Source organism: Xenopus laevis, chromosome 4S (genome assembly GCF_017654675.1).
Source record: "Xenopus laevis strain J_2021 chromosome 4S, Xenopus_laevis_v10.1, whole genome shotgun sequence".
Taxonomy (NCBI): domain Eukaryota; kingdom Metazoa; phylum Chordata; class Amphibia; order Anura; family Pipidae; genus Xenopus; species Xenopus laevis.
This window is the reverse complement of record NC_054378.1, coordinates 124,076,725-124,103,850: the sequence shown is the minus strand read 5'-3', so window position 1 is coordinate 124,103,850 and position 27,126 is coordinate 124,076,725. Positions and strand designations below refer to the sequence as shown.

Here is a 27,126-nt window from a genome sequence, read left to right as displayed (position 1 = left end):
AGTGGATGGACTGCAGGTATATATATATATATATATATATATATATATATATATATATATATATATATATAGTGAATAAAGTACCCCCTCTTGTAAAATAAAAGGATATTATAAGTTACCGAGGCGTTCCATGACCATAAAAGCACTAGGTCAAAGGCCGAGTGTTTTTATACAGGTCATGGAACTCCGAGGTAACTTCTAATATCCTCATATTTTGCAATGGGGGTACTTTATTTATTATAATACACAAGTTTCAGTGAGTCATGTGACAAAAATGACATCACTAAGCTCTGAGTATAACCAATGACATCATTAAGCACCATTAATAAGGATATCATTTACAGGATATTCATAGCTTCTGTGTATTATATATATATATATATAAACATGTTAAGCAACCGGCACCACTTGGCTGATGGAAGATCCAATAATGCGTTAAACTGGAGACACATCTAGGAGGGTTTGTAAAGGAACTTTTTTTTTCAGATTTTTTTTTGTCTTTTTAACCAGAACAAATATTTAGTCAAAATAAATAATTTCAGACATAAATAGAATATACATGATTTGGTTTACATTGAGCTATTTACACATGTACAAACGCTGAGTGTAGAGGTATTGCAACGCGGCTCTTCATCTGTCGCTTTTTGCTGTATAGGAACCTAGATAAAGCAGAATGCAAGATTAAAGGGGGAACTAAATAGGTACAGGGGCCCCAGTGGAAAAGAAATGGCGTGTGGAAATGTCTATACCCCTGATCCACTGAGACACATGCCTACAATTCCACTAGACCACGCCCACTCACCCACAAGCCCCACCCGCTCCTACAGTTTGCAAATTGCACTTTTATGTTGCCATGAGGCCCCTGAATGCCCCCTTGGAGATTGGTACAGCCCCACGCCTGCCCAGTAATGGAAGCTTACCAGTTCTATAACACGTGAACGCCAAGACCGATTGCCGAGGATGGGACACACTTCCCACAGTAACCGCCACACCTCCCTGTCACTTTGGTTCCGTCCTGTAAATAAGTATTGAGCTTTGATATAGGATAATTCACAAAAAATGGAGTGAGGCTACAGCTGGAAGCCTGTTGTGTTCATGCCGGTGCTGATTTAAATGGGGAAATTGATTCCAAACAGACAGAATGAGTAGTGACCCGGCCAGTTCATAACAGTGACCTTAAGATGTGCAAAATAACTGAAAGTATGTTGTGTTAATCACGAGTCAGGGATAGATTCGTGGTTGGCAGACATCTACATCTTTCTACAACCTTGTTCAAGAGTTTAGTACAAGTGCCACTGGATTGAATGATTGGCTAGGATCAACTAGATGGGCCATATCCCTTTGCTTTCCCATCCCTTCTCTCCATCCATTCTGCCTTCAGTGTTGCCCAACCAGTGGCTCATGAGTAACATGTTTCTCAGCAACCCATTGAATGTTGCTCCCAGTGGCCTCAAAGCAGGTGATTATTTTTCAATTCATGGCTTGGAGACAAGTTTTGGTTGTATAAAAACCCAGTGCACTGTCAAACAGAGTCTCCCGTAGGCTACCAGTCCATATAGGGGCTACCAAATAGCCAATAACAGCTCTTATTTGGAAAATTCCTCATGCCTGTGTTGCTCCCTGACTCTTTTGACATTTGAATGTGGCTCACGGGTAAAAATGGTCGGGACCCCTGCTCTATGTCATCTACTTATTCCTTTCTTTGCACTATGGACTGATTTATAGTCAGTGTATTAGTATCTGAGACTCCTGTGAAAACAGTCAGTCTCCATTAATGGACGGCTTATGTTGATACAATCCCCTCTAACGACATAATCCAAAAGGCATATTATCCAAAGTATGAGCATTATACCATATCTGTCTCCCCTTATGCTTTGCCTTGTGTAACCTGCTCCCCAGATAGGGTGACACCTAGGGGAGTAACAGCACAGCAGACCCATTAGGTGTTGGGGACTGAGGGGGGCAGCAGGCTTCCCATTACTGTTCCAGTAACTACTGGGTTACACTGTTGTTCAACCAGCCCTTGTCTTTAAAGAACTACACTTGGATTCTTTTGCATTTGCCCACCTACAGTCAGCTCCCTACTGTCAGCTCCTTACTGTCAGCTTCCTACTTCAGCTCCCTACTGTCAGCTCCTTACTGTCAGCTTCCTACTTCAGCTCCCAACTGTCAGCTCCCAACTGTCAGCTCCCAACTGTCAGCTCCCAACTGTCAGCTCCCAACTGTCAGCTTCCTACTGTCAGCTCCCAGTCAGTTTCCTACTGTCAGCTCCCTATTGTCAGCTCCAAACGGTCAGCTCCTTACGGTCAGCTCCTTACTGTCAGCTCCTTACTGTCAGCTTCCTACTTCAGCTCCCTTCTGTCAGCTCCTTACTGTCAGCTTCCTACTGTCAGCTCCAAACTGTCAGCTCTCAACTGTCAGCTCTCAACTGTCAGCTCCCAACTGTCAGCTCCCAACTGTCAGCTCCCAACTGTCAGTTTCTTACTGTCAGCTCCCTATTGTCAGCTCCCTACTGTCAGCTCCTTACTGTCAGCTTCCTACTGTCAGCTCCCAACTGTCAGCTCCCAACTGTCAGCTCCCAACTGTCAGCTCCCAACTGTCAGCTCCCAACTGTCAGCTTCCTACTTCAGCTCCCTTCTGTCAGCTCCTTACTGTCAGCTTCCTACTGTGAGCTCCAAACTGTCAGCTCCCAACTGTCAGCTCCCAACTGTCAGCTCCCAACTGTCAGCTCCCAACTGTCAGTTCCCTACTGTCAGTTCCCTACTGTCAGCTCCCAGATGCCTTAAGGTGGCCCTTCATGTACAGTATCTAACCAATTCATAGATATCAGTGGGGCTTGTGAAGGCAGCACACAGAGCACAGTGCTCATCTGAACACAATAACTTACTATAGGGTTACTAATACTTTATGCAACAGCACAAAGAGGCTGGCGAGTATTTATTTTTCTGACATCCTTACCTGTTACCTGATAATTAAAGCCACATTGATGCATGTGTGTGACTATAGGCATCATTATTCACTTAGCAGCCACCTACAGTCTAATTGCTGCACAACGTGTGTGGGATCCGCAGGTTATCTCCCTTCTGGCCTTTCTCCTGTGTATTAAACATATAACTCTCCCCACATATAGTCAAATACAAGAGTCCTCTGCACTCAACCCATTATCAATATATTTAAGACAGCGACATTTTGTGCATACTGCTACTAAAAAATGCCTTACCCTTTAAACAAAACAGGGATTGTTTGTCCATATATTGCAATATATTTAAGCTGGCCAACTACGTCAAAGTCATCCCATATCTGGCCAGTCCTATGCTCAATTTTCATCTGATTCATTAAGAATTCTATTGCTTCATTATACATTTTACAAAGGGACTAGGTATTACCTGCAACTTAACTTGCTGCTTTCAAAGTAAACCTCCATACTTGGCTGCCCTTTTATTAGACACCAGTGGGATCACCTGACTATAGCTGGGAAGGGTGGGAGCTACAACATAGAGCTGGTCACTGCTCCTGTATAAACTATAACAAACAAGGGAAAGTTGTGCTCACCACTATTTTTTAAAACCATTAGGCGGGGGTGCAATGAGGCTGTGACCACAAAATACATATAGTCAAATACAAGAGTCCTCTGCACTCAACCCATTATCAATATATTTAAGACAGCGACATTTTGTGCATACTGCTACTAAAAAATGCCTTACCCTTTAAACAAAACAGGGATTGTTTGTCCATATATTGCAATATATTTAAGCTGGCCAACTACGTCAAAGTCATCCCATATCTGGCCAGTCCTATGCTCAATTTTCATCTGATTCATTAAGAATTCTATTGCTTCATTATACATTTTACAAAGGGACTAGGTATTACCTGCAACTTAACTTGCTGCTTTCAAAGTAAACCTCCATACTTGGCTGCCCTTTTATTAGACACCAGTGGGATCACCTGACTATAGCTGGGAAGGGTGGGAGCTACAACATAGAGCTGGTCACTGCTCCTGTATAAACTATAACAAACAAGGGAAAGTTGTGCTCACCACTATTTTTTAAAACCATTAGGCGGGGGTGCAATGAGGCTGTGACCACAAAATACATATAGTCAAATACAAGAGTCCTCTGCACTCAACCCATTATCAATATATTTAAGACAGCGACATTTTGTGCATACTGCTACTAAAAAATGCCTTACCCTTTAAACAAAACAGGGATTGTTTGTCCATATATTGCAATATATTTAAGCTGGCCAACTACGTCAAAGTCATCCCATATCTGGCCAGTCCTATGCTCAATTTTCATCTGATTCATTAAGAATTCTATTGCTTCATTATACATTTTACAAAGGGACTAGGTATTACCTGCAACTTAACTTGCTGCTTTCAAAGTAAACCTCCATACTTGGCTGCCCTTTTATTAGACACCAGTGGGATCACCTGACTATAGCTGGGAAGGGTGGGAGCTACAACATGGAGCTGGTCACTGCTCCTGTATAAACTATAACAAACAAGGGAAAGTTGTGCTCACCACTATTTTTTAAAACCATTAGGCGGGGGTGCAATGAGGCTGTGACCACAAAATACATATAGTCAAATACAAGAGTCCTCTGCACTCAACCCATTATCAATATATTTAAGACAGCGACATTTTGTGCATACTGCTACTAAAAAATGCCTTACCCTTTAAACAAAACAGGGATTGTTTGTCCATATATTGCAATATATTTAAGCTGGCCAACTACGTCAAAGTCATCCCATATCTGGCCAGTCCTATGCTCAATTTTCATCTGATTCATTAAGAATTCTATTGCTTCATTATACATTTTACAAAGGGACTAGGTATTACCTGCAACTTAACTTGCTGCTTTCAAAGTAAACCTCCATACTTGGCTGCCCTTTTATTAGACACCAGTGGGATCACCTGACTATAGCTGGGAAGGGTGGGAGCTACAACATAGAGCTGGTCACTGCTCCTGTATAAACTATAACAAACAAGGGAAAGTTGTGCTCACCACTATTTTTTAAAACCATTAGGCGGGGGTGCAATGAGGCTGTGACCACAAAATACATATAGTCAAATACAAGAGTCCTCTTAATGAATCAGATGAAAATTGAGCATAGGACTGGCCAGATATGGGATGACTTTGACGTAGTTGGCCAGCTTAAATATATTGCAATATATGGACAAACAATCCCTGTTTTGTTTAAAGGGTAAGGCATTTTTTAGTAGCAGTATGCACAAAATGTCGCTGTCTTAAATATATTGATAATGGGTTGAGTGCAGAGGACTCTTGTATTTGACTATATGTATTTTGTGGTCACAGCCTCATTGCACCCCCGCCTAATGGTTTTAAAAAATAGTGGTGAGCACAACTTTCCCTTGTTTGTTATAACTCTCCCCACATGTCGCTCTGCGCTTTATAAAAATGAAATTGGCAGGTGATGTGCATATTATTAGCTATTTTATTGTATATCGTTTGTTCTGGCAAATAGTCCCAAATTAGCAGGAGCTTGTTAAATGTAATTAGCATTATGGAAACAATGTTTCATTTGCAGTTTAAAAATAAATGCACAACATTTTTTAATGAAGTATAAATGTATCCAGCACCTCATTATAAATATTATGGGGTGAGTTATAATGGCTCAAATGTGCCAAAGGGAAAACATTAGAAACCTTTCTTAAATCTTTCCTAAGCAGAAGAACATCAGAGCAGCCTCTTTCTTTCTCCTGACAACTTCCTTGACTACTTGGTGTTCAGACTGGTGGAAAACTGACCAGCAGGTGGCACTGTTGTAACAAAATTCATTCATATTACATAATATCTTAATATCTTGGAATAAAAAGAAAATAAATAATCAATGTAAATTAAAAAAGTGCTTAGAATAGCACTCTTGTCAATTTTACATACACTTATTTTAAAGGTTTACTTATCCTATAAAGGCACAGGGCTGCAGGCTGAATTATACAGGACACTCTGAGTATTACTCATTTATTATAAGGGATAATGTACCCCCTACTGTAAATGATAAGGATATTAGAAGTCACTGAGGGGTCCTGTGACCATATAAAGGCACAAGGCTGCAGGCTGAGTTATACAGGGAACTCTGAGTATCACTCATGTATTATAAGGGATAATGTACCCCCTACTGTAAATGATAAGGATATTAGAAGTCACTGAGGGGTTGTTCTGTGACCATATAAAGACACAAGGCTACAGGCTGAGTTATACAGGGAACTCTGAGTATCACTCATGTATTATAAGGGATAAAGTACCCCCTACTGTAAATGATAAGGATATTAGAAGTCACTGAGGGGTTCTGTGACCATATAAAGGCACAAGGCTGCAGGCTGAGTTATACAGGGAACTCTGAGTATCACTCATGTATTATAAGGGATAATGTACCCCCTACTGTAAATGATAAGGATATTAGAAGTCACTGAGGGGTTGTTCTGTGACCATATAAAGACACTAGGCTGCAGGCTGAGTTATACAGGGAACTCTGAGTATCACTCATGTATTATAAGGGATAATGTACCCCCTACTGTAAATGATAAGGATATTAGAAGTCACTGAGGGGTTGTTCTGTGACCATATAAAGGCACAAGGCTGCAGGCTGAATTATACAGGGAACTCTGAGTATCACTCGTGTATTATAAGGGATAATGTACCCCCTACTGTAAATGATAAGGATATTAGAAGTCACTGAGGGGTTCTGTGACCATATAAAGGCACAAGGCTGCAGGCTGAGTTATACAGGGAACTCTGAGTATCACTCATGTATTATAAGGGATAATGTACCCCCTACTGTAAATGATAAGGATATTAGAAGTCACTGAGGGGTTGTTCTGTGACCATATAAAGGCACAAGGCTGCAGGCTGAGTTATACAGGGAACTCTTTGTATCACTCATGTATTATAAGGAATAATGTACCCCCTACTGTAAATGATAAGGATATTAGAAGTCAGGTCTGAGGAAGTACCTGCTAGTAGAGGTACGAAACGCGTCAGTGGTGTGCTATATGCACTGTGCCAATGCTGATATTCTTTTAAATGTGAAGAAATAAAGAATGTGAAAAAATTTTTAACGCATCCTAAAGTGTCCGTGAATCAAGTCTACTATAAACGAGTGAGTTACATGAATCCAATGCCAGGATGTGAGACTGGAGGTCACGTGAGTAACCTGAACGAATGGGGAGCTCCACACTCGCAATGAGAAAGTATACAGTGAAATAATATGTACATGTTCCCTAATAAAACTGGAATAAAAGATAACGGTGATGTGGGGCTCCCCCTGCTGGTGATTTCAGAGAAGACAAAGCCTTCTGGAAAGAAACTACATACATTAGTTTCCAAGTCTGGTTTCTCTCGATCATGTCAATAAGAGACAGGTCAAGTCATGGGGTTGTGCTCTTTGGATGAATGGGATGCAGCAAAGCCTGTAGGAAGCTACAGTATAAGTTAAAGGTTCATTGTAACAACTCATTTATATAAGGAATGTGATAAAGTTTATCGTCCTTGGCAAAAGAGTTTAGCAATGGCAGCATTAGCGTAATAATGGAATCGGATATATTATAATGAAACTGGTTCCATAAATTGCAACGCAATCTTCTTTTCTTGCCTGAGTGATCTCAGGTAGAAGTGGAAAGGGGAATGTCAATGGGGTTGCTCTGAACATAAGAGCATTATTGCTTTATATTAGTGTATATTCACATATATGTACATTGACTTTGTATATATTAAAGTATACCGGCTGGCAGTCACCAGTTAGAGAGCAAATGTATTTTACTGGTTCTTTCCCCAGACTCCATCTACTTGGAGTGTGACCCATAACATTTGTGCCACCAAAGTTGCCCAGAAGAGCTGCTACTTGTAACCGGTAATAAATCAGTCTTTCTTCTATCTGGTGACAGGTCATTACCTGGGAGCCCCCCCCCCTGTGAGTTCTGATTTGGTTGGGTCTAACGCTGCCCATAGACCTGCAGATTTTATTCTCGGTGTGACGTGTGCTCGTTCGTTTCAGTCTCACGATCTACCATTAACCATTCAGATTAAATAAGTAGGAGAATTAACAAATCAGATGATGTTCTGGCCATTAACTGATGGTGATGAGCGTAATTTTTAGGCGAGAAAATGATGCCAATAGATTGTGATGGGTGAAAAAAACGGTGGTGCGTCAAAAATTTTTCGCGCATCAAAAACAATTTTGTAACATTTAAAATGCAAATTTTTCTCTGTTTCGATAATTTTCGGAAAAGCGAAACCGGCCAGATTCGCCCATCACTAATAAACAGAAATTGTACAGAAGTTATGCCCGACAGATATTAATGACAGTCACCCATTGGTGTCACCAGATAGGCAATACATGCACAGATCTTATCGGTAGCCAATATAAATCTTTTAATTCCGATTGACTAAACGACCGACCGCCATGGTAAATGGGACATTCCACACACGATCTGAAAATCGTATGAATCTTTGTTTCGTAAAACTGTATCTTTGTGTCTGTGGCCAGCTTAAAGCTAGCCATATTTGTGCCAATAATATTGTATGAAATAAAGTTTTGTATGATAATTGTGTGTATGAGGGCTCACCCATCCCAGCCAATAACTGCAGGGGCATTTCAGGGCTCCTTGCGGCCCCCCGGATGCACTCTCTGCACTAGCATAGCCGAAATTTCAATTTAAAAATCAGAATTTCGGCTCTTAAAGTTACCAGGATTGGCTTTTTGCCATCCCCGCTAGCTTGTGGGCAAGTTTCTGGACTCTCTTCGTGGCAGGAGGGCCCCTGAATATCTACATGCAATGGAGTCATGAATTGGGCAGGTTTAAAAAGTTCCAATGCACCATGTTGGTCAGTTTATAGGTCACTGGCAAATGAGTGAAGAGCAGATCAGCCCTCACCAACTTTCTTTTCGGACAGATATTGGCCGGACATATCAATTATCATGTGCCATACACCATACCTCCATACTGGCCCATTTTTCGCAGGACAGTCCCGATTTTGACAGCTCAACCTGTAGTCCCGGGGTTGTTACTGAAATGTCCCGACTTTCTCTTTGATCTCCTGCACTGAACAGCCAGACAAAGTTTCTAAAACTTAATTGGCTTTTGGCAGAGAGCCCAGAATAGATACTTATACAGGTTTGGACTGGGCCATGAGGCCCTGGCTGGCCCAGACCTCTTCCTCTACTGGGCCCCCCAAAAAAAAAACAGTTGCGGCGATTGTGCATGCATGCGCTGCTCCAGCGATTGTGGATGCATGCTGCTGATCGCACATGCGCACAGGGGACCAGAGTTGGCTCATGCGTGCGGGGGGGTCCCCAGAAGTTTGGAACCCGGTGGGCCCCCCGATGTCCAGTCCGACCCTGTTACTTTTGTAACAATCTAAGATAAGCAGGTCTCTTGGGAGAACTAAGACTCACATCTTAAAGGGCAATTTACCTTCATTAGCAAAACTGTAATAATACATAAAAACCACAGAAATGTGTTCACACTTTCCTGCCAAATTTTGTAAAATGAACATGGTAATGTGGGACTGGCAGGGCCCGTCTATAAAATCAGAAGCCATTAGTGTAAGGTCAGCAAACCGCAAAGCAGGCCGGCCCACACCACTAGATGGGGTATCATTAGAGGTACATGCAACACAAGTTTGTTCCTTTGGATTGTCAGACACAACTGTGGGGTCAGATAACCCAACAATCAGCCTGTGTATAGGGTTGTGTAACATAGGGTCACAGTACCTGCCTATAACATTCACATAAGCCAGGGGTCCCCACCTTTTTTACCCATGAGCCACACTCAAGTATAAAATAATGTTGGAGAGCGACGCGAGCATGCAAAAAGTTTCCGGGTCTTCCAAATAAGGGCTGTGATTGGGTATTGGTAGCCCCTATGTGGACTTGCAGCCAACAGGAGACTCTGTTTTTTATACAACCAAATATTGCCTTTAAGTCAGGAATTCAAAAATAATCACCTGCTTTGAGGCCACTGGGAGCAACATCCAAGGGGTTGGAGAGCAACATGTTACTCACGAGCTACTGGTTGGGGATCACTGACATAAGACATTGGCATGAAACTGTATATTGCCTTATATACTGTATGTTTGGAAAGGGCAAACGTTTCAACAGAATGTGGGGTGAGGCAATAAAAAGAAAACAATAAAAAATGTCTGATAAAATATGAAATAGGAAAATGTCTTACCGGTGATTTTTTTATTTCAGTCACTGCGTAATTCCCTTGTGACATCCATTTTGCTGTTTCTGATATCGATAGGCCAGTTCCTAAAAGGTTGACGCTAAAACGACCCTAAACCACAAAGAAGGAAAGACATAAAGAATAACTTTAAAGGAGCGACGCAGAAGGGGAGCAAATAACAAGCTACTAAATGTGTGAAATCTGGTTTTATAGGATTTATAAAAATAGGAAAAATAAAATCTGGGTTCTACTACATTTAACAGTAACTGGATTATTATCCCTTATAATACATGAGTGATACTCAGAGTTCCCTGTATAACTCAGCCTGCAGCCTTGTGCCTTTATATGGTCACAGAACAACCCCTCAGTGACTTCTAATATCCTTATCATTTACAGTAGGGGGTACATTATCCCTTATAATACATGAGTGATACTCAGAGTTCCCTGTATAACTCAGCCTGCAGCCTTGTGCCTTTATATGGTCACAGAACAACCCCTCAATGACTTCTAATATCCTTATCATTTACAGTAGGGGGTACATTATCCCTTATAATACATGAGTGATACTCAGAGTTCCCTGTATAACTCAGCCTGCAGCCTTGTGTCTTTATATGGTCACAGAACAACCCCTCAGTGACTTCTAATATCCTTATCATTTACAGTAGGGGGTACATTATCCCTTATAATACATGAGTGATACTCAGAGTTCCCTGTATAACTCAGCCTGCAGCCTTGTGCCTTTATATGGTCACAGAACAACCCCTCAGTGACTTCTAATATCCTTATCATTTACAGTAGGGGGTACATTATCCCTTATAATACATGAGTGATACTCAGAGTTCCCTGTATAACTCAGCCTGCAGCCTTGTGCCTTTATATGGCCACAGAACCCCTCAGTGACTAAATATCCTGATCATTTACAGTAGGGGGTACATTATCCCTTATGAGTCATATTCAGAGTTCCCTGTATAACTCAGCCTGCAGCCTTGTGCCTTTATATGGTCACAGAACAACCCCTCAGTGACTTCTAATATCCTTATCATTTACAGTAGGGGGTACATTATCCCTTATAATACATGAGTGATACTCAGAGTTCCCTGTATAACTCAGCCTGCAGCCTTGTTCCTTTATATGGTCACAGAACACCCCTCAGTGACTTCTAATATCCTTATCATTTACAGTAGGTACATTGTCCCTTATAATACATGAGAGATACTCAGCGTTCCCTGTATAACTGGGCACAGAGGGCACATTCCATTACCTGGGGGCACTTTGCTGCACTGTAACAGTCTCCGGCTGTGGCAAATGGTACCGGCCTTCCATCCTGTGTTCGTGCAAAATGCAAATCAGTGGCTGTGTGAAAAGCAAACAGAAATGAAACCCAAAGCTGTTCTGAAAAATCTTCTGCACTCTGGCGTGGTTCAGAGGAAACAATCGGTTCTGCAACTGTCAGTGTGGCTTTTATTAGAGTGATGCAATACAGGTACATATCAAGCACAGGATTCACAGTAGATAACAGATAAGTACTACTATAGTTTATATAAACAAGCTGCTGTGTAGCCATGGGGGCAGCCATTCAAGCACAGGATACACAGTAGATAACAGATAAGTACTACTATAGTTTATATAAACAAGCTGCTGTGTAGCCATGGGGGCAGCCATTCAAGCACAGGATACACAGTAGATAACAGATAAGTACTGTTTATATAAACAAGCTGCTGTGTAGCCATGGGGGCAGCCATTCAAGCACAGGATACACAGTAGATAACAGATAAGTACTACTATAGTTTATATAAACAAGCTGCTGTGTAGCGATGGGGGCACCCATTCAAGCACAGGATACACAGTAGATAACAGATAAGTACTACTATAGTTTATATAAACAAGCTGCTGTGTAGCCATGGGGGCAGCCATTCAAGCACAGGATACACAGTAGATAACAGATAAGTACTACTATAGTTTATATAAACAAGCTGCTGTGTAGCCATGGGGGCAGCCATTCAAGCACAGGATACACAGTAGATAACAGATAAGTACTACTATAGTTTATATAAACAAGCTGCTGTGTAGCCATGGGGGCAGCCATTCAAGCACAGGATACACAGTAGATAACAGATAAATACTACTATAGTTTATATACACAAGCTTCTGTGTAGCCATGGGGGCAGCCATTCAAGCACAGGATACACAATGGATAACAGATTCCCATTGTATACTACACAGCTAACTGTTATCTACTATTTGTCTTGTGCTTGAATGGCTGCCCCCGTGACTACAGAGCAGCTTGTTTATATAAACTATAATAGTCTTTCTGAAGCAAACACTACAGTTTTACCAATGCAGGGCAACACTACATTACTTATTTATTAAAACACCTAAATGTTTTGATGTTACTGTTCCTTTAAGATGCCTGACAGTGGCGTAACTGCCACACAGCAGAGCCCCAGCTGGAAGGGTCGGTTTAATTTTCGCCACCTGCCATAAACAAACAAGCAGCCGTGCAGCCGGCAGAGGGTTGGGAGGCCCCCCTGTAGTTGCGCAGCTATTATGGGAATGGGTAGGGTGCTGGGAAAAGGGGGTGCCTACATGCCTCCCCAAACCTGTCCTATATGAACACACTAATTGCTCCCATGGGGGGGGGGTTGCAGGTCTTTGCGCTCCAGAATAGGGGACTAAAGACCTGTATCCCTGTTCCAAATTGCAGGGCCATTATTATTTTTTTTTGTATAGCAGCAAGAGGTCTAGTTGTACAACACCTTCACCTTCCTCTTTCACATAGCAAAGGACCATTCTGGGTAATTGAGTCCAATGTAATCCCAGGTTCTACTGGTAGCAGTCTGGGAAGACAATTACTGAGCCGAAAAGCTGGTTACAAATATTACACAGTATTTCTGATTTTCAGAACTTATTTTCTATATTCTTGTATATCTACCGGCTACTCACTTATTATCTGCATCGTCACAAGATCCAGCCTCACTTTACTGAAGGTAGAGAATCCGGCAGCCGTATAGTCCTTCTTACATTGGCAGTCCTCCCTCCTGGTGCCGTTATATGGGCATTCTGTGGGATTCTGTAATCTGTAGGACCAGAGCCATGTGTAAAGAGGGAATGGTGTGTTTCTACACTTCATTAGTTATTGGCAGGCTTTACTTTCCCTTTAATTTTTTTTTATAAAACTTCAATAATGTATTTTGTCTGAATTCCTATCAGGTTGTCCTCAGTAGAAAATCTCACTCACCTTCCAGTGTCCAAATTTATATGGAAAATAATGGAATAGGTCAATTAACTTTCCAAGGGGAATCATATAAAACAAATTTAGAATTTTGGGAAAGGTTTTAGAATTTTATTTTACCGTATAGTGAAGTGTTTTCAGTACTTTGGGGAAGGTTATGAACTTTGGGAAATACTGTAAGAATTTCAGGGAAAAGTTTTTAAAATATTGAGAAGCGTTTTAAGGATGTTGGGAAAAGTTGTAGAATATTCGGAAATGATTTCATAAGAAATGCTTTTTAGGAAGCGTGTTATAATATTGTGAATGTTGGGAAAAGCTGTAGAATATTTGGAAATGTTTTTAGAATGCTTTCAGAATATCATGGAAAATTTTAAAATAATTAATTTTAATATTTTGGCAAATATTTTCTGAATTTCAAGGGAAATTTTAGAATAATGGAAAATCTTTTTAGGATTTCAGAGAAAGTTGTAGAATATTAAGTTTATGTACTGTATATATTAAGAAATGCTTTCAGAATTTTAGGGAGAGTTGAAATGGTTTAAATATGTTGGGTAAAGTTTTATTACAGGTATGGGATCTGGAAAACCGTTATCCAGAAAGCTCCAAGTTACAGAAAGATCACTCCCCATAGACTCAATTTTATCCAAATTTTTAAAAACGATTTCCCTTTTCTCTGTAATAACAATTCCTTCTGCTTGATCCCAACTAAGATATAATTAATCCTTACTGGAGGCAAAACCAAATAAATTGAGTTATTTAATGTTTACATGATCTTTTAGTAGATGTAAGGTATGAAGATCCATTATGGAAAGACCCGTTATCCAGAAAACCCCAGGTCGCAAGCATTCTGGATAACAGGTCCCATACCTGTACTTTGGGAAATACTCTCAGAATTTTTTTTGGAAAATACTGGAAAAAGCCTTCGGACTTTTGAGGAAAGGATATTGAAAATGTTTTCAGAATGTTGGGGAAAATTTTTAGAACATTGTTTTAGTCAGATAAAGTTTTATTACTTTGGGAAATGCACTCAGAATTCAGGGAACATTTTAGAATATTGGGAACAGTTTTCAGAATGTTGGCGAAAGCTGTAGAATATTGTGAAATGTTTTCAGGGTGTCAGGAAATGTCTTGAAATATTGGGAAATATCTTCAGAATGTTTTAGAATATTATAACATGTTTTCAGAATTCTAGAGAATGTTTTAGGAGACTGAGAAAAAGTTTTCAGACTTTTGGGGAAAGATTTAGAAAATTGGGAAACTCTGACTCTGCTTTGCCTTGACCTTCACACTGGGAATATATATCCATGGAGTTTCTTTGCACAGGGATAAAACATTTAATTAAATCTTGTGTTTATTAGTTTGTTTTACCTGTAACCATAGACTTCTGAGAAATTTTCTGCTTCGCCGCTTAGTAGAGTGATATATTCCTTCGGGTTCTCCGACTGCATCCCGGCACAGTATATCTGCAAATACCCAAGAGTTGCTAATACCACCTCTAAGTAATCACAATTAATATGATAAGTGTGATAAAGGGGATACAAAAAAAATCACCTTTATTATTTTTTCTTGAATCATAACATAGTGTTCCCCATCTTCACCAACGTGTTTGCGCCTTTTAATTTCTAGACAATTCTTTGGCATGTCACCTGGGGGGTTGAGACGAAGACAAGAAAAGGTGCGAATTAGCCGCTTTTTAGTGTGAATGAAGTAATTATGTTCCTAATTATACTTTATGACTAAATCTCGCCACATGCAGCAGAATGCGGCTCATTTAATAAGTCATGGTGGGATCTCAAGCCAAGTCCTTGATTGAACTTAGACAAGATACATGTGTGGGGGGGGATAAGTAACTGTTTCATACACACTGTTTCAAACACATAAGGTCTAATAACCCACAGCAATCTGAAGATGTTTGATAATCTGCTAACAGGTTGCTATGGGTTACTAGACCAGGTGCAGAACAGCCAATGACAGAACTTTTTCTCCAATCATCTGGAAGAGTCAAGAGGCACCAAGAGTCAAGAAGAGTCAAGAGGCACAAAAGGTCAAGAATAAGAATCAAGGGGCACCAAGAGTCAAGTAGAGTCAAGAGGCACCAAGAGTCAAGAACAAGAGTCAAGAGGCACCAAGTGTCAAGAGGCACCAAGATTCAAGAAGACGAGTCAAGAAGGGTCAAGAGGTACCAAGAGTCAAGAAGAAGAGTCAAGGGGGACCAAGAGTCAAGAAGAGTCAAGAGGCACCAAGAGTCAAGAGGCACCAAGATTCAAGAAGACAAGTCAAGAAGGGTCAAGAGGTACCAAGAGTCAAGAAGAAGAGTCAAGAGGAGTCAAGAGGCACCAAGAGTCAAAAAGAAGAGTCAAGAGGCACCAAGAGTCAAGAAGAAGAGTCAAGTGGGAACAAGAGTCAGGAAGAGTCAAGAGGCACAAAGAGTCAAGAAGAAGAGTCAAGATGCACCAAGAGTTAGGAAGAAGAGTCAAGAGGGAACAAGAGTCAAGAAGAGTCAAGAGGCACCAAGAGTCAAGAAGAAGAGTCAAGAGTCAGGAAGAGTCAAGAGGCACAAAGAGTCAAGAAGAAGAGTCAAGATGCACCAAGAGTTAGGAAGAAGAGTCAAGAGGCACCAAGAGTCAAGAAGAGTCAAGAGGCACCAAGAGTCAAGAAGAAGAGTCAAGAGGGAACAAGAGTCAAGAGGCACCAATAGTCAAGAAGAAGAGTCAAGAGGGAACAAGAGTCATGAAGAGTCAAGTGGCACCAAGAGTCAAGAAGAAGAGTTAAGAGGCACCACGAGTATAGAAGAAGAGTCATGAGGGAACAAGAGTCAAAAAGAGTCAAGAGGCACCAAGAGTTAAGAAGAAGAGTCAAGAGGGAACAAGAGTCAAAAAGAGACAAGAAATTTACTGTTACTGATTTGGACTCAATGAAACTTATTCTCAAAAGAATAAAGATTGACAAGGGGTTTAGGGGAGGAGATAAAGCAAACCTTACAGTCATGGTTACTGTAGCATATTCTCTTTTCTTCAGGCATCTGATCCATTCTGCACATGTTGCTTTGCTGATCCTCATTGGTGAGACACTGCACGGAACGTTGCATGACGCCAGATCCACACGTGACAGAGCACTGCATAAACCCCAAGCAGACAGTGTCAGCTACAGCACCTTTATCAACCATAACCAGGTCACATGTGATATAGGCACACACTGGCCAAAATCGACCCTATTGTAATTACAAAGTTCTTGTAGAAGAACTCTTTTTTTACTTAAGAAATGGCCGTTTATCCCTGTACTTACTTTCCCCCAGTTGCCAACTCTCCAAGAGGCAGATATTGGGCATTCTCCTTGGTAGCAGTTTTGGACGGTGGGAGGCTGTTCTCCTGGGCAGTTTGCTGAGCTTTGGTATCCGTATTCGTAATGGTCCTTAGATGAATAGACCTCACTGCAGGTCACCAGTCTCTGCTTGTAACCATTGCCACATGTCACCGAACACTGTTTAAAAAATTGACAGGGGATATTTGTCAAAATTTCGACGACTCTTCTCTGGAAGTTTGAGGGGAGCTTAACTTATTAAGGAGAACAAAACACTTCTAATGATTATACAATTGTTTCTCTTCTGAGCACTTTTGAAATTCACATTCACTTTTTTTCATGACATTAGCAGTTTTATAGATGATTTCAAAGAGGGTGAAAGGTAAAATCACAAGGAGGGGCCCATTTGTTAGGTCCCCTTGAGTGACCTGAGGTAGAGGCCTCTTCTTTCTACATCTACAACTACCCTGGTCGCCAGGACCTTCTGTGCTCCGTTGTATTCCTTGCGCCGATTCAACTTGAGGAATGAGCAGTATAAGAATCTCAAAAAATGTTCAGTACTGTGTATGCACAGGAATAGATACCAAACCAGCTCTTTTACTCCAAGAAGAGGCAAACTGGCCCAGGGCAACAGGGGACCATTTATAGTCACAGAGGGGTAACTAACAATCTGGAGCCCACACTCATTTTACTTTTCAGAGGCTGCCCATGTGAGCCAAACTGAACATGCAACTGCTCCTGTAGCAGGTTCATGATATTGGCAGTATAAAACTGCTAGCATCGTGAAAACGAATGGAAAAAAAGGAAAAAGGAAAAAAAAATGACTTAATCAAACGCTGTTGTACCCACTGAGCTTTTCAATTTCTATGTCCAAAAAAGCCCAAACACTGTTGAGAAGATGTGAGAAAAATGGATGAATATCAAAAGATACGCAGGAGAAATGCAATTTTCATCAATATCGAGGTACTATTTGTTACCTCCGACCACTCTCCTGTGAGCCACAGGAACTCGCAGGAATGTACGTTGCATTTCTCCACCTCCAGTGGCCTCTTGTTCTCCTCGCAGTGCGAGTGCGGAATCTCCTTCTTGTCTTCATTCTGGCACGTGACTTTCCTGTAGCGAATCCCTTCATCACAAGTCTTGCTGCACTGCATCACAAATATATATATATGTATACTGTATATATGTAGCACCTATTTGGCTGTATTTAGACAAATACCCACTAGCAGGATAGAGCATTGGCTACATGTGACTTACACAACAGGGTCAGGGCCGTCAGCAAGTGGAAGCTATCCCTTTGAGATGTAGTAAAACTACAACACACAGGCTACTGTATATAAAAAATAGATTGATTGGACGCCAGGAGGTTCTTGAGGCAAACAAAGTGGATGGTTTATTAGCATAAGCAATGACCACAGGTTTACTCACAGTTGGTTTGCAGGTGTAGCATATCACAGAGGAGGGAGGATAACAGAAGATGATACAGCATAATGAAGACTCCCATAAGGGATAGTAGTCAAGTGTACATCAATTCCCAGAAGACAGATATACCTCTGTGGGGATCGGGATCACCAGTGGAGTAGTTAGGGAGAAAAAGTCTAAAGCCTAACACCCTATCCACTGAGTCCCTGAACTAAAGGCAAACAAGAAGCCTTTGGGAAGCTACTCCATGCTACTATCCTTGGTGGAGCACACAGCTGCTCATGCTATATAAAGCTGACTATCTCACTCTACTAGAGAGTCTATTAAAGATCAGCCCTAATGATAGCTATCCTCGTTCACAGGGTTTCCTGGTCCCTGACTTAATCACCAAAGCGAATGGCTTTACTGGGGCCTTGGTGATCCCAGGCTTAATGGGAAACACCCAGCAGCACAGGCACCAGGAGCCAAAGAGGAAGAGGCCACTCCCTACACAACACTATATATCAGTGTGGCAGGAAATGGTATTACACCCTTTGAATAATAACTAATGGTGTACTAAATTAAATGTTACAGGCTTATGCTCAATAACAAAAGAGTAAAGAAAGGGTAGGGATTTAACTCTATAGGAGCCCAACAGATTCTATAGGTACCTACATATATATCAGCTTTATGAGAGTAAAACCATTGGAGAAACATCATCATCAGCCTTCCAACTACACCATGTATTTACTCTATAAAGCCGGTGCAGGGGCAGATTCAATAGACACATGTGCAGAACTGAAGCCATAAAGCAAGGCAAGGTTGCTGTTATAAGGAAGTCAAAACAATCACTAAGAAATACTCATTTTTTTCTGCAAGCAAAGAAAACAAAATGAAAAATTCAATGCTATTTTTTTTTAGATTTTATTCTTAAAGGGAAAATAAAGTCTGTACTCAGAGCTTTAACCATTGACAAAGGTCAGTTGCACCCAACAAGAACCACTAGAGTCGTTGAAGTTATGTTACTATTCTTTCAAAACAACCCTCCAACTCCTTACTTGTGGCTACCATCTTGGATTGGAGCTGCTGCCCCGAAATCACACTCAGTATTTGTTTTTTTTTATAGTTTTAGAATTGTTTGCCTTCTTCTTCTGACTCTTTCCAGCTTTCAAATAGGGGGTCACTGACCCCATCTAAAAATCAAATGCTCTGTAAGGCTATTTGTTATTGCTACTTTTTATTACTTCTCTTTGTTTTCAGACCTCTCCTATTCATATTCCAGTCTCTTATTCAAATTAATGGATGGTTCTTAGGGTCATTTGGACCATAGCATCCAAACTGCTGAAATTGCAAACTGGAGAGCTATTAAAGGGCATGTAAAGTCTAAAATAGAATAAGGCTAGAAATGCAGTATTTTGTATGCTAAACATAAATATGAACTTACTGCACCACAAGCCTAATCAAACAAATAATTTATGCTTTCAAAGTTGGCTACAGGGGGTCACCATCTTGTAACTTTGTTAAACATCTTTGCAAGACTAAGACTGTGCACATGCTCAGTGTGGTCTGGGCTGCTTAGGGATCGTCATAAACAAAGCTGCTTGAGTTCTGCATGGCTGGAAAGTAAGGCGGGGGCTCCCCCTGCTGTTCATAAGTATGATTGTTTCCCTGCTCAGCAGTTAGGGACCGTCTGACAATTCCTATCCACAGCAGTAAATGAAGGGAGAATTTCACTGCATAAAGTCAGGTTTCTTATAAAAATGGTACACATTTTTTAATTAAGGTATATTGGAGATAGGTTTCTTTTTCATTAAAGAAAGTAAAAATGGGATTTTATTTTTTTGACTTTACATGCCCTTTAAATAAAAAGCTAAATAACTCAAGAACCTTAAACAATAAAAAATGAAAACCAATTGCAAATTATCTCAGAATATCACTTTCTACATCATACTTAAAGTTAACTCAAAGGTGAACAACCCTTTTAAGGACTGCAAGCTTAACATCCTTAAGGTATAGAATTGGTTCATTACATTGATTGCAAAAATGGGACATTATGGCCAGGCCCTTTGCCTGGACAGCAGGACTAACCTCCACCCCATCTATGTAGAGCACCATGAAATAAAAGCCTGAATCTATTGGCCATTTCCCTACTGGAAACCAATTTGTCTAGAACCTGGAACCCCACAGTATCCTTGGCTGGAACAATCCCAAACCCACTGTCCATTCCTGCTCTGTCTGGAACACTGCACTTCTCTCGACTGCCACTGTGTGTCAGTATTGCAACGTAGGCGGCTACACCAGAATCAATATCACTACCTGAGATTAACTGTACTGCTGCAAATGAACTGCATATATTTAGCATTTTAATGGATATTACTTTCCTATGGATTCTCTGCAAATGCTTTCACACAGCCCATTACCATTATGTAAGAGATACATGCTCTTTATTGCAATTATTTCTTAATCCTTTATAAAGCAAGAGAAATCCAACCAAGCCGAGCCGCACCCCTGAAGCATACAATCCCAGCTAGGTGATACAACAAGCGTGCAATGATGCAGCTACCATTTGGTTTAGCCACATTTTACTGCACTTTATTTAAGTCTATTTTACATTTTTTTCTGTTAATCTCAGTAGGTACAATGTGAATGCGGAGATCTGCAACACTGATTTCCTTCCAGCATCATGTTGAGTTTTGCAGCACTGCAGTTACCTACATGACCACTAGATGGCAGCTGATGACTTGCAAGAGCAGCATAGGAGGCTTTTAGGAGGATTTCTTTGGGAGGACAGTGGAGCTTACTAGAGCGCTATATTTCATGAATACCAGTCTCACTAAATTACAGGCAGTTTTATTACCTAGACACCCTGTGACAGACAACTCCCAGCCTCCCAAGGAGGAATAAATGCCTGAACAGATAAGGGGATATTAATGGAATTCCCAGTGTTGTCAGTATTCCCAAACCCACAGGATGAGTCATGTGTCAGACTCTGGGAACATAAATAACTGCACAACTTTATGCCAGCCGACCTCCTCCTCTGAGGGGCAGATCACTTACACAAACAAACATCACGTCACAGAAATATATTAAACAGAAACATAAGAGATTTTAACTACAAGTCTCCATTTCTGGACTCACCAGGCCTCCCTAAACTGTACAGTCTCTGGACCACCTTAATTCCAATGTTCACTCAGAATGCCTTCTGATTGCTCGTCGGGCTGAGGAGAGAGGGGACACTAGAATTAGTGCATTTTGCACTCGGTTTCACTTCATTAGCAATAAACCGACATGGAAACGCTACTAAGCATTGGGCTGGGGGTGGTTCTGACTAGCGCCAGTCACCGACGCACCCAGTCAACAGGACTACAGTTATCAGAGGTTGGTGATAATTGGCCAGATTTAGAGAAGAGCAAGGATGGCATTGTATCATGGGCCACAGGATATAAAATACATCAATGTTCAATAAATGATGTATATTAATAACCCTGAACTTTAGCGTAATGCTCCCATCTTGCCATACTGCTGCCACACACCTTCCTTTCTCTGTTTCGCCCTACTGTCTGCAATTATCTACAGCTTGTCTTCACTCGTGCCCCCATGTTCCCATTTGGCACTTCTATTGCCCTCATGCTCTACAGCCTCCATCTTGCCCTACTGTTGCCACCGTGCCTTACTGTCTTCAAACTGACCAACTGTCACCATCTTGCCTGACTGTCATCATCTTGTTCTACTGTTACCGTCATGCTTTGCTGTTACTATCTTGGACTACTGTTTCTATTTTGCCTTAATGTTGACATCTTGTTTTACTGTCACAATCATGGCTTACTGATGCCATCTTGCCTTCAGATGTCATCTTGCTCTATTGGCCTACTATTACCATCTCCATCTTGGCTTACTGTCATCATTTGTTCTTCTGAAATATTCATTTTTGTCTTGGTCTACTGTATCCATCTTGCCCTACTGTCTCCATCTTGCCCTACTCTCTCCATCTTGGCTTACTGTCACCATTTGTTCTTTTCTCCATCTTGGCCTACTATCACCATATTATTTTGCTGTCTCCAACGTGGCCTAGTGTTACAATCTTGGCTTGCTGTTGGCATTTTGCCCTACATATTCCATCTATCACTACAGTCTCCATCTTGGCTTACTGACACCAAGTTGGCCTACTGTCTCCATCTTGCCCAACTGTCTCCATCTTCCCCTACTCTCTCCGTCTTGGCCTACTCTCTCCATCTTGCCTAACTGTCTCCATCTTGCCCTGCTGTTTCCATCTTGGCTTACTGTTACCATTTATTCTTTTGTCTCCATCTTGGCCTACTATCACCATATTCTTCCGCTGTGTCCATCTTGGCCTACTGTTACAATCTTGACTTGCTGTTGCCATTTGCCCTACATATTCAGTCAAGCACTACTGTCTCCATCTTGGCTTACTGTTACCATTTGTTCTTCTGTCTCCATCTTGGCCTACTCTCTCCATCTTGGCCTACTGTCTCCATCTTGCCCTACTCTCTCCATCTTGGCCTACTATCACCATATTCTTCTGCTGTCTCCATCTTGGCCTACTGTTACAATCTTGGCTTGCTGTTGCCATTTTCAAACGAAGAAATACGATGTGATTAATGGCGGAGCTCTGCCCTTGCACGCCAGCTCCTGCTGAACTGCTGCTCTCGCGATGAGACTCTGATGAAGTGTCAGGTTTACTGACACGAAACGCGTTAGATGTGAATCCCCCTCCTCAGCTATGTTAAAGCGCTCAATAAAGCCATTTATTTGATACTAACAAGCCAGACTCCGATAATGCTTTGAACAGCGATATACAGCGATGACAGAGAGTGTGTGTGTTGCCATTTTCCCCTACATATTCAATCTAGCACTACTGTCTCCATCTTGGCCTTCTCTCTCCATCTTGGCCTACTGTCTCCATCTTGACCAACTGTCTCCATCTTGCCCAACTGTCTCCATCTTGGCTTACTGTTACGATTTATTCTTTTATCTCCATCTTGGCCGACTGTCTCCATCTTGGCCTACTATCACCATATTCTTCTGCTGTCTCCATCTTGGCCTACTGTTACAATCTTGGCTTGCTGTTGCCATTTGCCCTACTCTCAATCTTGCCCTACTGTCTCCATCTTGCCCTACTCTCTCCATCTTGGCTTACTGTCACCATTTGTTCTTTTGTCTCTATCTTGGCCTATGCACCCTTGAGTGGGCTATAGGACGCCTCTGCCTTCTGGTGTCCAAGGCTGAAATCTGGCCTTAACCTATGCTCTGATTGTCTACCTCAGGGGTAGGCAACCTGCAGCTCTGGAGCCTCATGTGGCTCTTCATCCTGCTTGCTGCGGCTCTGTCTTGCGGCTTTGCCTGTCACGCCGTCTATACAGTCCTCACTCCTGCTGGTGGATTCTTGAGTGTGCGACCGTGGTAAGTTATCGGTTATCTTACCGCAGTCGCACACTCAAGAAGCCGCCAGCAGGTGCAAGGGCTGTATAGAAGTCCCAGGAGTGACAGGCAAGACCGAGCCACAGCAAGATGATGCATCATGGTCCTAATCGCGGTCACACACTCAAGACAAGAGAAGGAAGATCAGCATTAAACAGATGAAAACACTAACATTTAATAGGGCTATTCAGTGTTTAATTTATTTCAAAGTAAGCCTGCACACACTGCACTTCTGTTTGTTGTTTTCTTAATTCCAATGTTCACTCAGAACGCCTCTGATTACTCGTCGGGCTTAGGAGAGAGGGGACACTGGAATTAGTGCATTTTGCACTCGGTTTCACTTCATTAGCAAAAAACCGACATGGAAACGCTACTAAGCATTGGGCTGGGGGGGTTCTGACTAGCGCCAGTCACCGACGCACCCAGTCAACAGGACTACAGTTATAGTTGCCCTTTAAACAGACAATCTGTTATTCCAGCTCTTATTTGTTCAGGGCAATGTTCTCCAACTGCCTGTCCTGTAATTCATTATGATGTAAAGCAGCCCCTCTGCACAAGAAATCAGTAAAGGGAGAGGCCTAGAAATGACCAACAATAAATGTACAATAAGGGTCTATCATAGGCAGTACCATACATTGACTCCTGTACAGATACCATAAGGGTTACAGCATAATCATTTGTATACTATTTTTTTCCCATCAGTGCCATCCACTGGAAAATGGTAGCAGAAAGCTAAGCACAATTCAGCAAGAACAGCCCTAAGTTTGCTCATAGTCTGTACAGAGAGATCCCATAAAACTATGGCAGCATAGGTATTCCCTGTACTAAGTACAATTCAGCAGGAACAGTCCCCTAAGTTTGCTCATAGTCTGTACCGAGAGATCCCATAAAACTATGGCAGCATAGGTATTCCCTGTACTAAGCACAATTCAGCAGGAACAGTCCCCTAAGTTTGCTCATAGTCTGTACAGAGAGATCCCATAAAACTATGGCAGCATAGGTATTCCCTGTACTAAGCACAATTCAGCAGGAACAGTCCCTAATTTTGCTTATAGTCTGTACAGAGAGATCCCATAAAACTATGGCAGCATAGGTATTCCCTGTTCTAAGCACAATTCAGCAGGAACAGTCCCCTAAATTTGCTCATAGTCTGTACCGAGAGATCCCATAAAACTATGGCAGCATACGTATTCCCTGTACTAAGCACAATTCAGCAGGAACAGTCCCCTAAATTTGCTCATAGTCTGTACAGAGAGATCCCATAAAACTATGGCAGCATAGGTATTCCCTGTACTAAGCACAATTCAGCAGGAACAGTCCCCTAAGTTTGCTCATAGTCTGTACAGAGAGATCCCATAAAACTATGGCAGCATAGGTATTCCCTGTACTAAGCACAATTCAGCAGGAACAGTCCCCTAAGTTTGCTCATAGTCTGTACAGAGAGATCCCATAAAACTATGGCAGCATAGGTATTCCCTGTACTAAGCACAATTCAGCAGGAACAGTCCCTAATTTTGCTTATAGTCTGTACAGAGAGATCCCATAAAACTATGGCAGCATAGGTATTCCTCTGTACTAAGCACAATTCAGCAGGAACAGTCCCTAAATTTGCTCATAGTCTGTACAGAGAGATCCCATAAAACTATGGCAGCATAGGTATTCCTCTGTACTAAGCACAATTCAGCAGGAACAGTCCCTAAATTTGCTCATAGTCTGTACAGAGAGATCCCATAAAACTATGGCAGCATAGGTCTAAATTTGAATTTCGATTTTTTTTTTTTTAAACTCAAATCGAATTTGGACTATTACACTAAAATAAACTTGAAATTTGAATTAGAAAATTCAAACTTTCAATTCTGCCCAGTAGTGTCTTCATAAAGCCAATGATCATTATTGTCTATTCTGTAGCCATGACAAGTAGCCACTACTAGTAGCCCAGTGTGTCTTTACCCTAAATGTCAGCTTTATATGACTCACCTGAGTCAGAGTCACATGACAGGTAGAAAGGCCCATGTGTATGAGGAAATAAGCTGACACTCATCTACAGCGTCTTCAGGCCCCACAGCCAATCACATTTACTCAACCATATACATTGCGTCCACTCAGGAACAACATTGTTTTATGATGCTGACAGTGTTCTTTTGAGTTCTTTAACACAGGCCTAGGGGCACATGGGGAGAAGATTTCCAATTAAATCATTGTTCCCTAATTATTTTGGATTTTATTTTGTGACAGCTGCAGGTTAAGATTTAATGATTTCCTTTGTAGGGATTATTTTATATTTATTTGCAAAGAAAACAAACAAAGCAAGCCGTTTAGGATAAAGATTTTTTTTTGTATTTCAACTAGGGACTAGTCCAAATTATCATGTACTGAATCTTTAAAAATTTGACTTTGACCATTCGCCATCTAAAACTTACCAAATTGCTGTTTTAGCCTGTGGGGAACCTCCTAGAACCCATTTGGAGTCAATTGGTGGACCATCGAATTTGAATACTTCGATAGTCTAAGTATTTTTTTGATGGAAAACGGCCACATTCGATTGAAATAAAATTGTTCGACTGAACGATTTAATCCTTTGACTTCTAAAAATGTGCCCAAAAGCCTCAGATTTCAAGTTCTAGGAGGTCCCCCATAGGCTAAACAGCAATTCGCCAAGATTAAGGTGGCCAAGTGTCGAAGTCCAAGTTTTTTAAAGAGACAGTACTTCGCTATTCGAGTGGTTGAATATTCAAAGTTTTTCCACTTCGAATTGAAGTCGAATTTGGCCTATTCGATGGTCGAAGTAGCCAAAAATTACTTTGAAATTCGAAGTTTTTTACTACGAAAATTCACTTCGACCCTTGATAAATCTGCCCCTTAGTGTAACTCCCAGCACCCCTATAACAATGGTATCGGTGCTAATTCCAGAGTTCATTGAGCAGCAATGTTATTAGAGGGGCCAGTAACAGGTACCCCAGGAGACAAATACTTGTAATTCTTGGCTACCTTATTGGCTACATTAGAGCCATTTTCCTGACAGTTTCATTAGAAGGGAGGAGCCCAATGAGACATGCCTATTGCCTAATCCTCTACACTAAATAACTGGACTCCAGTAATATTAAAGTATAAATATAATAACCCTCCATCATGTTTGTTACTTTGGCTCTGCAGGTTTTTAGCCTTGTATTAGGGAGGGTCGGCTGCAGCTCATCTGATTTGTATCAAGAGTGAAAACCTGCAGAGACTACAAAAAAAATGTCTGAGCCCCGGCACATGGTACAACTCACAGGAGAAACGTGACCCCTCCAGCATCTACTTGTGTTTTAGATATTTACTGGGCCGGCTCCCATCTTCCACTTACTTCTTGCCATTCCTCTGCTTTCCAAGCATAAAGCTGACACTTGGAGAGCTGGCAGTTTTGCTCAGACTGGGGCTTCGTGCGTTGGGGGCACTCTGACTCCCGCGGCATCTTCTGGGCACCCACTTGGCAGTGGACGGCTCGTTGCCGGATTCCTCTTCCACACGTTACTGAGCACTGGGGGCAACAAAGGAACCTGTAAGTGTTTTGCCTTAATTATTTGGAAC

At 41.5% G+C, this 27,126-nt stretch overlaps 1 protein-coding gene across 3 annotated transcripts in view; it reads right to left on the bottom strand.

Annotated features, from left to right (window-relative positions):
• Positions 1-321: 321 nt before the first annotated feature.
• adamts9.S (ADAM metallopeptidase with thrombospondin type 1 motif 9 S homeolog) overlaps positions 322-27,126 on the bottom strand; it is a 157,083-nt gene continuing 130,278 nt past the window's right edge. For 2 of the 3 annotated variants that reach the window (XM_041561788.1, XM_041561789.1), the window contains 11 exons: positions 26,903-27,076; positions 17,697-17,867; positions 16,705-16,899; positions 16,402-16,534; positions 14,971-15,065; positions 14,788-14,882; positions 13,131-13,264; positions 11,449-11,540; positions 10,194-10,298; positions 921-1,015; positions 322-659 (listed from right to left, as the gene is read on the bottom strand). In XM_041561788.1, coding sequence (XP_041417722.1) covers positions 926-1,015; positions 10,194-10,298; positions 11,449-11,540; positions 13,131-13,264; positions 14,788-14,882; positions 14,971-15,065; positions 16,402-16,534; positions 16,705-16,899; positions 17,697-17,867; positions 26,903-27,076 — 1,284 coding nt within the window. In that variant the 3' untranslated portion in view covers positions 322-659; positions 921-925. Of the gene's footprint in view, positions 660-920; positions 1,016-10,193; positions 10,299-11,448; positions 11,541-13,130; positions 13,265-14,787; positions 14,883-14,970; positions 15,066-16,401; positions 16,535-16,704; positions 16,900-17,696; positions 17,868-21,258; positions 21,339-26,902; positions 27,077-27,126 lie in introns of those variants that run through there. The other variant, XM_041561790.1, reaches the window with a different exon arrangement.